We start from the raw sequence: 15,133 nt of genomic DNA, 5'->3' as shown, positions 1-15,133 counted from the left end.
GTGCTGCAGCACACTCCATGTCACATTAAATAATCCATCACAGCTTTTATTACTTGATTTATCTGACCTGTTTCCGGTTTCACACTGGTTTGTCTCTTGTTGACTTGATGCAGTTTTGCAGCTGCACAGTTCGTTGCGTAAAGAGAGAAATTCCTGGTTTTCCGTGGAGTGCCAGCTGGCTCCTCTGCCTGCTTAACAGTCCAGCCTGCAGTCACGCCGCCTCGGGTGATGTTCTGTCCGGGATCTCACTACCATTAGCAGGGGACTCTGTTATGAGGATAATAACCATAACTTTCAAGAGACATATCAAAATAACCATTCAACGATTAATGTTGAAAAAAGGGGAGCTTTATTACCATTTTCTCTTAGTCAAGTGACACAAAATAAAATAAGCACAGTGGATGTTTAGCAATGTCTCCTTCAAAATAAAACTGCAACGGAAAACGAGTTCAGTTTTGTAAACAGAAAATGTACAATTTTGTATAATTTGAATTGATTAGTTTTGCTGTAAATGCGCAAAAAAATGACTTATGGTAAAAGTTGCTCTGGAGGCAGTGATCATCAAAGATTTGTTTTCTCTTAACAAACCAGTTACCATAATATTGTAATCACAGGGCAAAGTAACAAGGGATATATATATCATAAAAGATAATTAACTGAGGAGGGAAAACGCTAAATCTCTGGTTTCTAAGCTAGTTAGCTTAGCTTCAATATTTCCAATGTTCGCATCCTAGCAAACAAGGTGACAAGCTAATTTTAGCCAATAACTTGAACAAAGCCACTAATGTATGCATTTCATGAAACACAATCTTTTCTATTTTTGAGACTTAACTATATTTTACCGATAAAGTATTATGAAAAAGATGCTGAATGCATGAGGGGGAAGAAACTGGGGCTAGCATGTGCAGGACTAGCTAGGTGACTAAGGAAGTAAACAGCTTGCTTATCTTGAGACGCGAATAATGTGATAATTACAGGGGTAATGGCAATATTTTTTAAATTTAATTAATGCTTGCCACTTGCTTGCTCTTTTTCGGATTATCAGTCACATACGCTGCCATTTGGCACCTCCTTTCTTTTATACCAGTCAGAAATACCGGTCTCTTATGATTGATGATTTAACGGTTGTTCACGGTTCCTCTTGGTTGTGGGTCACTGACGGGTAAAGAAGCTGTTTTATATATATCTATATATATATATATATTTCTCACTGCACGTTTTCTTCCTCATTTGCCAAAAACGGTAACAAGTGTAGCTACTGTGTGTTTTATTTTGACAGGTCAGACCGGTAGTGTGAGCGTGGTACTGTGTCTGCATTGACTCTGGTCGTATTTCATTGGGAGTGCGGACGCTCAGCCTGGAGGAAGGAAGATTTTGTGGAAACTTGAGGACATGCGGCGTCTCATGCAAACTTCGCTCAAACCAAACTTTCTGCGAGCTGAAGAAAGAACCGAAAAGAGAGGAATGAACTGAAGAGGAGAGGAGAGGAGGGAGGAGAAGAGCCGTTCACTCCCATTGATCCATTATCGAGGTATTGATTCAGGCCTGGCTTTGAAATGACACAGAGGGTTGTGAGGAATAGATGTGAATTCAATTAGAAATGTGATGATGTTAAGCATGTCATGGAGCTGTTTGGATTGGTTGCTCCTGGATGAAGCTGTGATGTCAGACTTGACTCAATGAAAACTGATATTTATAAATATTATATTAATAACAGAATTCAGCCAGGTTTCAACTTGATCTAAAAAAACCCATCAAATTTCATACAGGAGGACCAGTCTGTTCTTGCATAGTCTAAACTTAGCCAATAACAATGCTGTCACAGGAATGGAGTTTGTGTCCAGCACACACACAAGTAGAGGGAAAGGTGCGTGAGTGTGTGTCCTCTGCTATTGCCATGGACACCAGTATCTAACCTAACTGGAAACCACTTCAGGCATCCAGGAGTGATGGCCTTTAGCTTTGTGACCACTCACAAACATTCAAACAGAGTTTACAGACAAGATCAACATCGCGTGCTCAGTTTGAAAACCTCTCGGTGTTTCATGTGTAAACGTGTCTTAGATTATACAGATTTACACACGCTCCCTTTTTTCCATTACGCTCATAGATTACAACACCGTATCTCAAACTGAAGCTTCTGTGTGAAAATAAAAGGTTAAAGACTGTAAAAATACCTGTGTGATCTAATGCAGGCAAGTTGTTTTAACTCTATGGTACCTCTTAAACCAGAGTATCTTGTGGTGTTGCATTGAATTACATTAAAACTTTTGTATTTTGCAGTATGTTTTACATCATTTTTGAATGAATTTATGTGTTTTAGATTCTTCTTAAGACAAAACAAGCACTTTTGAGGATGTCACAAATTGTCACGGTCATTTTTCCCCATGCACTGATTAATTAATCAATTGATTTATTCAATAAATAATTGACAGGTCATCCTAAGCATTCGTTTAAGCTCTATAATGCATTGTAACAACATTACAAACTCAGCTGACGGGAACATTTTCAGCTTCATCACATATTAAGCTTTATTTTGAAGGTAAAATATTTCGAGGTATCATGTGGAACATTTAAAAACACCTGGACGTGAGTTATATATTTTGAAGTCAAATGTTTCTTCTCAGCGTTTACATCCAGACTAATGAGTAATTATAGTCACGTTAATGGTCTTCTGAGTGAACTCAGGCCACTAAATGATGTTAGAAAGTAAAGAAGTCAGGACGCACTATTTCATTACAATGCAATAACATTACGTGACTTGAGTAAAAGTTTAATACCTTGTCTGTAAACATGATACCTGCATGAGTCACATTTTCATTGGCACAATGAAGACAACTTAACCACATGATGCCACTACATCTTCAGTTCATGTTTCGAATGGGAGACCCTTTGCAGCAGTACTAACATACTGTGCATTACCTCAGAAAGCTGGGTTAGTTTTAAAGAAGCTGTTGAGCTGTTCACGATGTCCCTGATGGTAATACACCCCAAATGAAAAGAGTCTGCGCCTGCTCTCTCAGGCACCGCTCATAATTTCATCACTTTTTATTGGTTATTATTCAGCTCCAAAGATTGTGAATGGTTAAGTAAAAAAAGACCTCCTCAGAGTTTCAGCTCGCTCTGATCCAGATGGATGTGTTTCAGATCACAGTTACAGCCAAGTTGGCGAATCCATCTGCAATGTGGTTTTATGATCTACAGTGAGTCCACCACTGATAGCATGCTTGTGTGAGTTTGTGCTGACTCGGGCATTTTAAAATTCTCCTTCCCCGATGTTTCTGTCCATAAAGTCCTCGCTGTATTGTTGTGTTTCTTCTTTGTTGTTTCCTTCAGGGCTGCTGCAGTGAAGATGCAGACTGCGGCTGCTGCGGCGGCTCTGACTGTGCTGAGTGTTTTCTTCAGTCTGGACTGCCTGTCCGCTCAGCGGTCCAAGCCGAACCAGATCCGGGACCAGAGTGTGAGAAACGCTCAGAAGGATGCAGGGACAGAGCCGAGGAAGAAGAACCAGCCGCACATCTTGTTCATCCTCACAGACGACCAGGTGTGTGTCTAAAGTCTAAAACAGTTTATTTACAGCATCAGCTGCTGTCGCAATATTGTCCATTTGTGTTCCTTTCACATGGAAAAAAACAATCTTCCTTTAAGGGAACTAACAAAAACTGGGCATAAAGAAAGGCTGAATCTGATTAGTTATCTCAGAAGAAGGAAGCTTTGCGTGCTGGTCAGAGGTATAGCCTTAAATAGGAACAGAATATCGAGCTGAAAATGGCTCCTGCCTCCGTCAGAGGATCAGAGTTAGTATCCTTTAGAAAAAACAACTAACTTGAGGTCATTTAAATTTCCATCTTTAAGTTGATTTTGTCACCTTTGTCTTTCATGCGTCCATGTCTCTGAACCAGGGCTTCAACGACATCGGCTACCACAACCCGACCATCAAGACTCCGACTCTGGACAAACTGGCGGCGGAGGGCGTGAGGCTGGAGAACTACTACGTGCAGCCCATCTGCACGCCGTCACGCAGCCAGCTCATCACCGGCAGGTTCTCACACCTCTGTACTTTGTGTTTAATTGTCAAGTGTTAAAAGTATTCTTACAGCATGTTTTAATTATGATTTAAAGATGAGATAGGACTTACATGATCCTCAGTTGATAAATTCACATGTTACAGTAGCACAAGTTAAGATTAATAAGCATTTGAAATGAAGACGGATAATTAAAACCAACCACAAAAACTTCAGTTGTGTCAAAACTGACCAGAGAGCAGAAGAGTTGATGAGGCTGAGGTTCAAAAACAAAGCAGCTCTGATTATCTGATTATTGATCGGGCAACCGAACTGCCGTGAGGAGAAATGAGTCACTGGTTCTACAACTCTTTCCTCTTCCAGATATCAGATCCACACAGGACTGCAACACTCCATCATCAGGCCGAGACAGCCGAGCTGTCTGCCCTCACACATGGACACTCTGCCCGAGAGGCTCCGAGAGGCCGGCTACACCACGCACATGGTCGGCAAGTGGCACCTGGGCTTCTACAGGTGAGATGGAAACTGAACAGGTGGTACTATGGAGGAATGTCACCGTGGAGGGTGTGGTTCAAGTCCCGGCACAGACCGAGCATGGAGTCGGGGCTGGTAGCTGGAAAGGTGCCAGTTCCTTTCCGGGGAACTGTCGAGGTCATCTGAGTCCTGTTTGTGCATGTGTGTATTTTGGGTCTTTGTGCAGGTTGTAAAAACAGTGAAAAAATTGAATTTCCCCTCTTGGGATTAATAAAGTATGTCTTCTTCTGTTAAATCACAGTATAGTAATTGAATCAAATTCCACGCTGACCGAGCTGTCCCTATTTTTTGCACAAACTTTTCAACTGATTGCAGATTGTGATACACAAAGAAAGAAAGACAGGGAAAAGACGTGGGCGCCGGTTTAGTTCAGCGGTAAAATTGGCACCCATTGTCCTCAATGCGGCGGCTCTGGGTTCAACTCCCGCCCTCGGCCCTTTGCCGCGCGTCATCCCCACTCTCTCTTCCCCCATCTCCACCACTATCCACTGTCTCTCTAAAATAAAGGCATAAAAAGCCAAAAAAATAGAAAGGAAAAAGACGACACCAGGCGAGCTGCGTGGACATAAAACACCGCTCTCTGTCTTTCCTCCAGGAGGGCCTGCCTCCCCACGAGAAAGGGCTTCGACAGTTTCTTCGGCTCTTTAACCGGAAGTGTGGATTACTACAGGTAAACGTGAATAAACATTATTCTGATGAGAATTTGGATGTTTTCTACAACTCACATTTCTCCATCTGTCTCCAGTTACGGGTCCTGTGATGGCCCCGGGTTGTGTGGGTACGATCTCCACGATGACGAGGGCGTGGCGTGGGGCCAGGAAGGGAAGTACTCCACCACGCTGTTCACACAGAGGGCTCGCAAGATCCTGGAGACCCACGACCCCACAGACCGTCCGCTCTTCCTGCTGCTCTCCCTCCAGGTTTGATAAAACATCTTGAAGTTTAGGACCCTCTAAAGGAAAAAGAATCAGGGTGTTGCAGCGTTCGAGAAACGTACGGGAAGAAAACTGTTGTAGGAAATGGGTCAGATATATCACCGCCTGACGTGTTGTTTATGGGACGATGTTGGAGTCAGAAACATTGCAATAACACTGAGACCACTTTAAAGTGTTTGTCTATGAGCATCATAGATTGAAGAGCCCTTTAATTAAAAGCAGGCCACACAGAAACGTAAATTAGAAGTTTAACCGCAAACTTCTATTATTACAATTGTTTGTTGTTGACGTTTGTGGGCGGCCATGTTCATTTGATTTGGGGCTGAGGGGTTTATGAAAAATCATCGGAGGCCCTGACGACTGCAAAACAAACAACCAAACAAAGGGACGTTTAATTTAATTTATCTTTGGTAGGGAGAAGGGAACACCGAGTTCAGGCTAATGCACAAAGTGTTGTGGTGCATTCTGGGAGAAAAAAAGATTATGCAATTATGCAGTGACACTAGAGCCTTTTATTCCAGCGAGCTCATAAATCATACAATAATATTAACACTGATCAGCTGGCTCCAACAAGAAGTTAATCATAGAAGTTGATAATGAACGTAAAATCAAACACATGTACTCACACTGTGTTTATGTGTTCCTGCAGGCAGTTCACACTCCTCTACTGACTCCCAAGTCCTACATCTACCCGTACCGCGACATGGCCAACGTCGCCAGGAGGAAGTTTGCAGCCATGGTGTCCACAGTGGACGAGGCCGTCCGCAACGTCACCTACGCCCTGAGAAAGTACGGATACTACCGGAACAGCGTTATCGTCTTTTCCACCGACAACGGAGCGCAGCCGTTCACAGGAGGGAGCAACTGGCCGCTACGAGGCCGCAAGGTAGGTACAACAAGTCTACTCATTTCAGTCAGGCTTCAGGTGTCATTCTTATTTTATAGGCTGATGAAGGTTTGGCATCACCTATATTACCAAAGGATTTCAGCTGGTTGTTGTCCACTAGTCAGTATCAACCCAAAGACTAATGCTATGAAAAAGAACAGTCACTGGATCAGTACGCTTTATATCTCAAGAATCTACAATAAGGGTTTTATTACGCAGCCAAAGAGGATCTTAAAAACATCTTATTTTGGTAACAACTTGGCCTTCTGATGCACCACAAATGGTAAAGATCTTACAGACTTTTAACGTAACATTTATGGTGCTTGTTTCCCAAGAAATTGTTGTGACTATTAATGGTACACCTGGGGGTTGCTGCTAACTATTGGGGATGAGAAAAGTGTGACTAAACTTCCCGGCTGTGTTTTCAGGGAACGTATTGGGAAGGTGGAGTCCGTGGAGTGGCGTTCGTTCACAGCCCGCTGTTGAGACGCAGGAGACGGGTCTCTAAAGCTCTGCTGCACATCACGGACTGGTTCCCCACACTGGTGGGACTGGCCGGGGGGAACATCAGCCAGGTCAGTGGAACTCTTTAGAACACAATAAGAAGGGACATCTGTACTAATCGTACCACTTTTCTGGCAGTTTTTAATGTGTTTATTGTTTTGTTTTAGCTTCGAGCTCGTGCGCCTCTCTTTTTAGTCTCACAGTGAACACAGTTCAGTAAAGGGTGAATACCGTAGAGAGGCACTCTTTCTGAGAGTTAAAGTGCTGTAAAACAGACCAGATGTAGGGATGCGTTTCTCGACAGGGCCACCCAAGCTCCCGATATAAGCGACCACTTAACCGTTCTGTGGACGTAGGTTCTGTATGTTTTCCTTGTTGTCCCGCCAAGAAATTCACTCAGCTAGAGTTGACTTTGTGGTAATTTGATTCCCTCTGTTTTCATATTTTAAATGAGTTTATTATGCGTCACGGTTAGAGCGGAGCGCGGAGCTCCGTCTGCTTCGATCCTTATTTTGGCCTCAGACTTTGTTAAAGGTCGGGCTGCAGCGCTACCGTAAACCTGTCTTTATTCACTCTCATGTGGATAAATTAACCGTTGACCTATTATGTTAAGTGCACGATGTCTTACCAGTAGCCACGCGGAGATTTTGTGTTTTAGTTCAGACATAAATTCATTTTACTGGCGTGTCAGTAACGTCCACGTTCAGCTCCCAAAGAGCTTTGTTGGCTCAGCATGCAAGTCGTTTTTCACTGCCAAAGCAGATAAGACATCTTGGCTACAATCAAGACAATATCTGACTAATGCAGAAACCTGATAGCCTCTTATACCAGAGGAAGTTTATTCTTATTTATTCCTGTGTGGTAAAAGACGTATTTCTACTGTGGACAATGCAGGAAAGAAGTTGAGACATCAGAGGGGCCTCTACCTATAACCTTCTCTCCATATTCTCAGTGATAGATGTGTATTTGTTTCCTGCTCAGAGCCAGGGCCTGGATGGTTTTGATGTCTGGCCCACCATCAGTGAAGGAAAGGAGTCGCCTCGGCAGGAGATCCTTCACAACATCGACCCTCTGCACAAACCTCCTGTTCAAAACAGGAAGTGGGACAGCAGCACGGAGGAAGCCCCGGGTAAATGTTATAAAACTGCACACATGGCAAGAGGTTGTCAGCTAATGCTAATGTCTCTGAATATTACAGTATTGTTCCTGACAAGTGTTCCTGCTTAGAGCTGGGTGATGTCTACTTATTACCAAATGAATGAAACAATAGTAAAGCCTGAAGTTACGACGGTAGAGGGCTCTGTGGTTGATAAGCTGTCAGAGATAGATGATGGCGTTGTTGATCAACCGTATTCCTGACTTTCAGATCTGTGTATATATCTGTTAGGAGACTTTAAACTGTAGCTGAAAGCAAAGGTTAAAGTGGTCATTCATGTAGTTTTTTCTTTGGTTTGTCAGAGAGCAAACCAAAAGATCCGGCCTTTCAGAAGCCAAAGAAGAGGAAGATCCTGAGGCAGAAACCCAACCAGAAGTCAGCGTTCAAATTAAAGAACATCAAGAAACCGCGGACGCTTTCCTATCATGTTGCTAAGCCTAAAGCCAAGCCCCTTCCCAAACCAAAACCTAAGACCCTCCCAAAAACTAAACTTAAACTCAAACCCAAACCAAAGACCAAGACCGCGCTCCCTCAGACGCAGAAACTCTCATATTACAAACCACATCTCAAGATCCACTCCAGTGGTGCTCCCCCAGTGTCGGGAACATCTCTCCCTGTGTCTCAGATCAAACCTCGTTCCAAGTCAAAAACCAGGCGGAACATATCCCAGAACCTGTCATGGCCAAGACCACCTCCACCAAAATCCAAGAGTAAACTCAAGTTACATTTAAAGTCCAAGTCCAGGAGGACGTTATCCCAGTACCAGAACATGTCCCAGCAAGCGACGCTGCTGCCCAAATCCCGCCCAACGCCCCAGGTAAAGCTCCAGCCAGTGTGGGACACGTCCGTCCAGGCGGCCATCAGAGTCGGAGACTGGAAGCTGCTAACAGGAGACCCCGGTCATGGAGACTGGGTCCCCCCACAGGTACCGCAAAACATTTAGACCCATTTTAGTCCGATTTTCACTCCTGTGTTTCAAAGTGACATAAATATTTCAATTTGTAATCCTCAGGTCCTTGCCTCTCTCCCTGGTCCCTGGTGGAACCTTGAACGCGCCCAAACAACGTCCTACAAAGTCTCCACCCTCAAAAACATCTGGCTGTTCAACATCACAGCCGACCCGTGTGAGCGGCGGGACCTGGCAGACCAGAGACCAGACGTGGTCCAACGGCTGCTGGCCAGACTCGTCTACTATAACCAAACGGCCGTGCCGGTTTATTTCCCGCCCGACGACCCTCGAGCCAACCCGGACGAGCACGAGGGAGCCTGGGTACCCTGGGTGCACGAAGAGGAGGACGAGGAGGGGAAATATCAGGGAGTGTACAAGAAAGGGAGGAGCGCTAAGAAGAAAAAGAAGAAGAAGAACCAGCTGTGCAAGCTGCAGTCGTTCTTTCTGAAACTGAACACTAGGATGATGTCCAATCGGATCTGATGCTGTCTAATCTATGTTTTCTATAACCAGTGAAAAAGGGGGGAACCGGGTGACAAACATGTCCTTTCACTGGCCTCACTTTTCTATTTGTTCCTCTCAAAACATCAAGTTGTAATAGTTTGGTTTCATTCAGGTAACTTAACTCTGTGTTTCATGTCACGTCCTTTTCAATAATACGTATTTTTTCATAGTGCTAAGAACAGTTGGACCCAGCGGAGGACTTTTGTGAGTACATACTCTCAAGAGAAATCTTGAGCGCTGCAAGTTTATGTTGGAACACGATGAGCAATGCAGCACAGGCCATCTTTAACAGCCTTAAAAAACGGACCAAAACATGGACAAACAAATACTTCATAATTCTTTTCAAACTCTGTTAACATCATAAAGCCAACAGCAAACACACAGCTCGGACCACGGTGCCCTCCATCTTTCTGTTGGTGTTGTTGCATCTCATGCAGAAGTGACATTGCTGTATCTGCCAGCGTGCCGCTTACATTACTAACGTTCCTCCTGCAGTGCGAACAGAACAAACGCTCTTGAAGGTCGGTATCTCTCACGGGAGCTCCCCAGTGTGCAGTTCCTCTCAGGAAGTCCCCAGAACTGTTCCTAATGTCAAACGTGCAGTAAATAATGTGTCTCTCTCTTTGATAAGTGATTTGCAATCAATTAATCAGGCTTTTTGTTGACTTTTAAAGGGCCAGTTCACATAAACCACAGTCTCATATATGATAAATATCTGGTCATGCAGGTGTTAGACACTGTTTCTTTATAGAGACCTTGCTGTTAAAGAGGGGGTATTTTGCTGTGTCACATTTTAAGTCATATATATAATGTTACAATGTTGGATGTTCAGACTAAACGTGGGTGAAGTTTCAGATCTGCAGGTAAAAGTATGTTGGAGTAACCTCCAGGCTTCTCGGCTCAGTCTGCAGGCTGCAGTGAACGCCAGGTTTCAGACTGTGACATCACAAAGTGCAGCCTTAGCAGGCTTCGGAGAGCTGGCCAATCAGAAGCAAGTGGGCTTGTAGGGGCGGGGTTTCTTAAAAGGGACAGAGCTGACAGAGTCATTACAGGCAGAGGCTGTATGAGGGCCTGCACAGAGCACCAGTGTGAGAAACATGAGGAACTTATGCTAAGCTACCTCACAGGCAACCTCGGATCCCATCGGCTATAGTCTGAGACGAGCCTCTGGGGACGCTCGTGGGCTGCATCGTTACAGAAAGAGAAACCGTGTTCTTGTGATTTACTTTAATTAACTTTGATTTGTTGAACGGAGGTCGGATCGATCTGATGCATTCGAGGAAGTCAGGAAATCTGAACGCTGAGCGGCTTTAGTGACACAGCGTCAAGGGAATTCATCTCAAGTTAAACTTTAGATCTAGAGCAGATTGTTAGCTGTTAGCATGCAGACGTCTGTTTATAGAGATTAATAAGAAGCTAATCATTACGTTCTGCCTGCTCTCCTCACAGACTGTTTTTCCTGCATACGCCGCAGCCTGCTGATACGTGATTGGTCAATATTACTGGCACTACAAGCGTAGTTCAAACGGAAACAAGAACACTTGGTTTGACATCAACGTCCCTGCGTACAGATTCTACTATGTAGATTATTGTACTATGTAGAATCTGTAAATAGCGCTTACTCCACAGGTGTGAAATATGAAGCTTGAAATGAGCATAATACCCCCTCTTTCAGAAAGGTGTAAGAAATATCACTCATACAGTAAGAATGTGAATCTATCTGCATGACAGAAGTTACTATACAGGTTAATATACACTAACTCTTCACTGTTGTGACGGCTGTTACAGATTTCAGCACCATGATATGATTTATTATGTGATATAACAAATTGTGCGTCCATTGTTTCCTCATTGTTGACTATTATTATTCATGTTAACGACAAAGTTCATATAAGGACTGACCGTGTGTGGCAGTAAGATGTTTGTAGACACTGTAAATTATTTTGTCTTTTACTTTGAGTGTGTGTGTGTGAAGCGATGCACGCAGGTTTAACGTATGTTTACAGCAGCTCAAACGTACACGTCCCACGTCGGGCTTCTGAAGCAGACGTTTACTTTTTACAGTGACAGTGCATGAACGTGATAATTATTGTTTATTGTATAACTTCTTGTTTGTTTTAGTGCCTGTTTTTATATGTTCACATTTTATGTAATGTCTCAAATACATGTGTCTCATTATGTGTTACTGTCTGAAACAGGCCTTTGCATACTGCAGCTGTTTGAATGTATCGTCAGCGGTAAGCACAATTTGACCATGAACTAACAGTTTGTGTTTTCAGACCACAACATGCAACTGTGAGCAGCAGAAACAGTTTGTAATTTCACGACTTATTTAACCCTGTATTAGACACAATAGTTATATTTAAAGATGTAAGAGGAGGACAGTATCATACCTGTGTTGCATTTGTATTTCTGACATTTAGTTTGATATTAAATCAGGTTCAGGAGGAAGGTTTAGTTATTTAAAACAACTGACTCATGTGTCCATTAGTTTGAAGAAGCAATGACACCAGAAAGCACAAAGATGAGTTTATATTGCTCGAGATTTAAACGCATCCAGAGTGATGGAGCTGAACACAGAGCAGCCGTCTTTCCCCTCTGACATCACAAACACGTCACAGGATGTAAAAGTTATTATAAGTTTATATCGTCAATAAAATGTTCACAAAACAGAGAAGAGGAAGTAAAAAGTGTTTTAGCAGCATGAGAAAACCTCTTTGAAGTGAGATGTTGGTGAGAGAGACACCTCACCTCTAAATATTTCAGTTTGTTTGCTCAACGTGTAACAAACCGTGACTGTGGCCGCTGCGCACGGCCGTGTGAGCGCGCAGCAGAGAGCGCTGAGAAGCCATTTGAATGGACGCTTGATTTCTCCACCCTGAGCAAATAAAGGTGAATTACATTACCTGAGTTAATTGGTCATGGGTGTGTATGTTTGCGTGAAATGTGTATTTTGCGGGCGAGTTCTGGTCAAGTTAATAGCAAACTTTCACGCCTCTGAAAGATGACCATTAAAATCATACAGCAGTTAGAAGCTTGATTCCCACAGTGGTTGTGTTACAGCGGTTACATGTGTGTAAGTCTGTTCTAAGCCTGCCTGTTACTGTGTTGTTGTTGTTGTTGTTGTTGTTGTTTTAATTGCATTGGGATTTTACCATTTCAGAACGGTGTACTTTGTTTGCACTTTCAAACGTCAAACTGAGTCACGTTTCAAGCTGCAAAGTAAAAAGAAATCTACTCTCAGCTCCTTATTTTGTAACCGAATCTGAAGTTGAAGTCTGCAGCTCTGATTTTTATAAAGGCAAAAACTTAATTCTAATTGTTGATGATAAAAGTTTATTAGGCTCAGAAGACCTCATCGCATAGTGTTTTAGACTAGAAACTCCGTGCACAAAATGACCACTAGGTGGTGCTAGATATCAACAATCCCTGCAGATTAACAGTCCACAGAGTTTGTCTGCATTTGATAACCTCGGCTGCCGCACTCCGGCACACGAACACACACTCACACAAACAAATACGTGCACTTGTGCTTTGCTTTGAAATAATTTAATTGGTGGTTCCTTTTATCCCCAAACAAATGTGACTACACTGTTGGGGAAACAGTTTGAGTCTAACACCGCCCAGTCTGACGCCCAACACCGGAGTTAACAACGTAGCTAAAGCCTTTTTCTACTGATATAATGACATATATAAATATATGGTTAGACGCTGGATCCAGGATCACATGTGAGCCTTACCTGTGAAAAACATCTGCATAAAAACTGGTGCAGTCCATCTTTTTAAAACTGCATACCAAAAGCACCAAAGGTTTCATCAGTATTTTGTTACTGCAGAAGATTTCCTTCTTTCGTTCCCTTCTTAGTCTGTTGTTCCAGCTTCAGTCTCATTGGTTCCCACTGAAGATGTAAATCTTTAAAGAAGACAAATACAGTTTTAATTCAAGTTCGTCCTTAAACAGTTCTGTACTGGAGGAGTGGATGCATCTGTCGGGGACTATTTTCACCTGCCCATGAATCCACATTTGGTGCTTTAGTTTGTGTTTGCTGCAGAAGGAAAGTGTATCAGTGAGTCCGAATACACGACAGCAGTGTGACTCATTCATTTAGTTTTTCATATCATTTTGCAACAATCGATGTCTGTGGCTCACAGGAAGAAGATGTACAAAGCTTTGATCACACACACACATTATACATTGCTGGTTTCGGCCTTTAAAAGGGATTTGTATCATCGTCATGAGACATGTCCTTTAAAAAGGCTTTAATCAGTGATATATATTTGTACAATATTAAAATACAGCTTATATTGATCTAAACTCATTGTGGAAGATTTACCCAAACAATCAGAGATTAATAAACGGTCATTGTGATTATTTCCTGGTTCGGACAGCGGTGGACCTTTTTTGGGACAAAGACGGGATGTGTGTGTACGAGCACAAAAAAGGAAAAAATGCAGATTAAGTGAGGACAACCTGACCTGTGAGGACCTACCATAATCCCTCTGTAGCAGAAAGTTAAAGGCAATAACACACACACACACACACACACACACACACACACACACACACACACTCACAGCACGAATAAGCAAGCTCATGAATAAATAATGCTCTAATTTCACTCACAGTCATGCTTCCTCTCATCCCTCATACCTTCAATTAACAAGTCTGCATAGAAATATCTCCCTCTATGTCACACACACACACACACACACACACACACACACACACTCAGAGGAACATAATGCAATCCTGTAACCAATAATCCTGCCTTCATCCTGCCCCCCTCCAGGGAATCAGGGGAATATGAGCTCAGACCGGAGCACGTGGGCGGCTGTGACATCAGGATTCCCTTCCTTCTGCTGACACGATCATACTGAGCTCTGTGCTGTGGTCGCATTACCAGGAGCTGCGGTTTGTTCTCTTTTGCCTGATTAAAAAAAAAGAGGATAAATGACATCATGTCCCCTCTGAGCGCTCACATGCTCAGTTATGATGCTTCAGAGCAACTTTCTGACTCCTCTGTGAGTCTTTGACACGTGCTCAGGTGTTTCCTACTCAGACCCGTCCGACACAGACGACTACAGGCTGCTTAAACATAACGCTCATGCCTCCCCGCCTCACCGCCCGGCCCCGAGGCTAAACTAAATAATTTTTTTTACCTCTGGTATCTTTTCATCGAGCCCTTCGCTCATCTTTCTCCTCTTCGCTCCCATCGATTTGTTAAGAGTTACAGCTGTTTACATCACTCTCTGAGAAGCAGAGACATTCAGGCTGCTGCTTTGATGCTCTGAACATTTTATTTTTTAAATTTGAAAACAGCAAAAAACAAATAGTGAGATGTTTAAATCTAATATCATTTCAATGACATTTTCCTTTGTTTTTTCATTTCATTCTGCTCCAAGGCGGCGCATTTACCTGTGAAGGAAGCTTCTAGCTATGAGGCAACAGCGCTAACTACTGCACCACCGTGCTGCCCAAGCATTAATATATTATCTATTACAAAGTTACAATGTTACAATTTCATTCAGCAGACGCTTTCATCCAAAGCAACGTACATCTGAGAGTTAAAACAACACAAGCAACGATGGAGACAGGAGGGGGCGGAGTCAGTGAGAGCCAACAAACAGCTTCAAGAGTGA

At 43.1% G+C, this 15,133-nt stretch overlaps 1 protein-coding gene across 1 annotated transcript; it reads left to right on the top strand.

The window, feature by feature from the left end:
* The first annotated feature begins 1,356 nt into the window (after nucleotides 1–1,356).
* LOC138611477 (arylsulfatase I-like) lies at nucleotides 1,357–10,926 on the top strand. The gene is made up of 11 exons (XM_069684620.1): nucleotides 1,357–1,531; nucleotides 3,337–3,544; nucleotides 3,903–4,042; nucleotides 4,389–4,538; nucleotides 5,155–5,229; nucleotides 5,305–5,479; nucleotides 6,144–6,380; nucleotides 6,809–6,955; nucleotides 7,866–8,013; nucleotides 8,343–8,965; nucleotides 9,053–10,926. Exons 2-11 carry the CDS (start codon nucleotides 3,353–3,355, stop codon nucleotides 9,470–9,472), a joined length of 2,307 nt encoding a protein of 768 aa, XP_069540721.1. The 5' UTR covers nucleotides 1,357–1,531; nucleotides 3,337–3,352; the 3' UTR covers nucleotides 9,473–10,926.
* Nucleotides 10,927–15,133: the final 4,207 nt, after the last annotated feature.

This window comes from Semicossyphus pulcher, unplaced genomic scaffold (genome assembly GCF_022749685.1).
Source record: "Semicossyphus pulcher isolate SPU_LCO1_2020_fin unplaced genomic scaffold, fSemPul1.0.p SCAF_7, whole genome shotgun sequence".
Taxonomy (NCBI): domain Eukaryota; kingdom Metazoa; phylum Chordata; class Actinopteri; order Labriformes; family Labridae; genus Semicossyphus; species Semicossyphus pulcher.
Note: the sequence above shows the minus strand (reverse complement) of the source record. Positions and strands in the feature narration are given on the sequence as shown.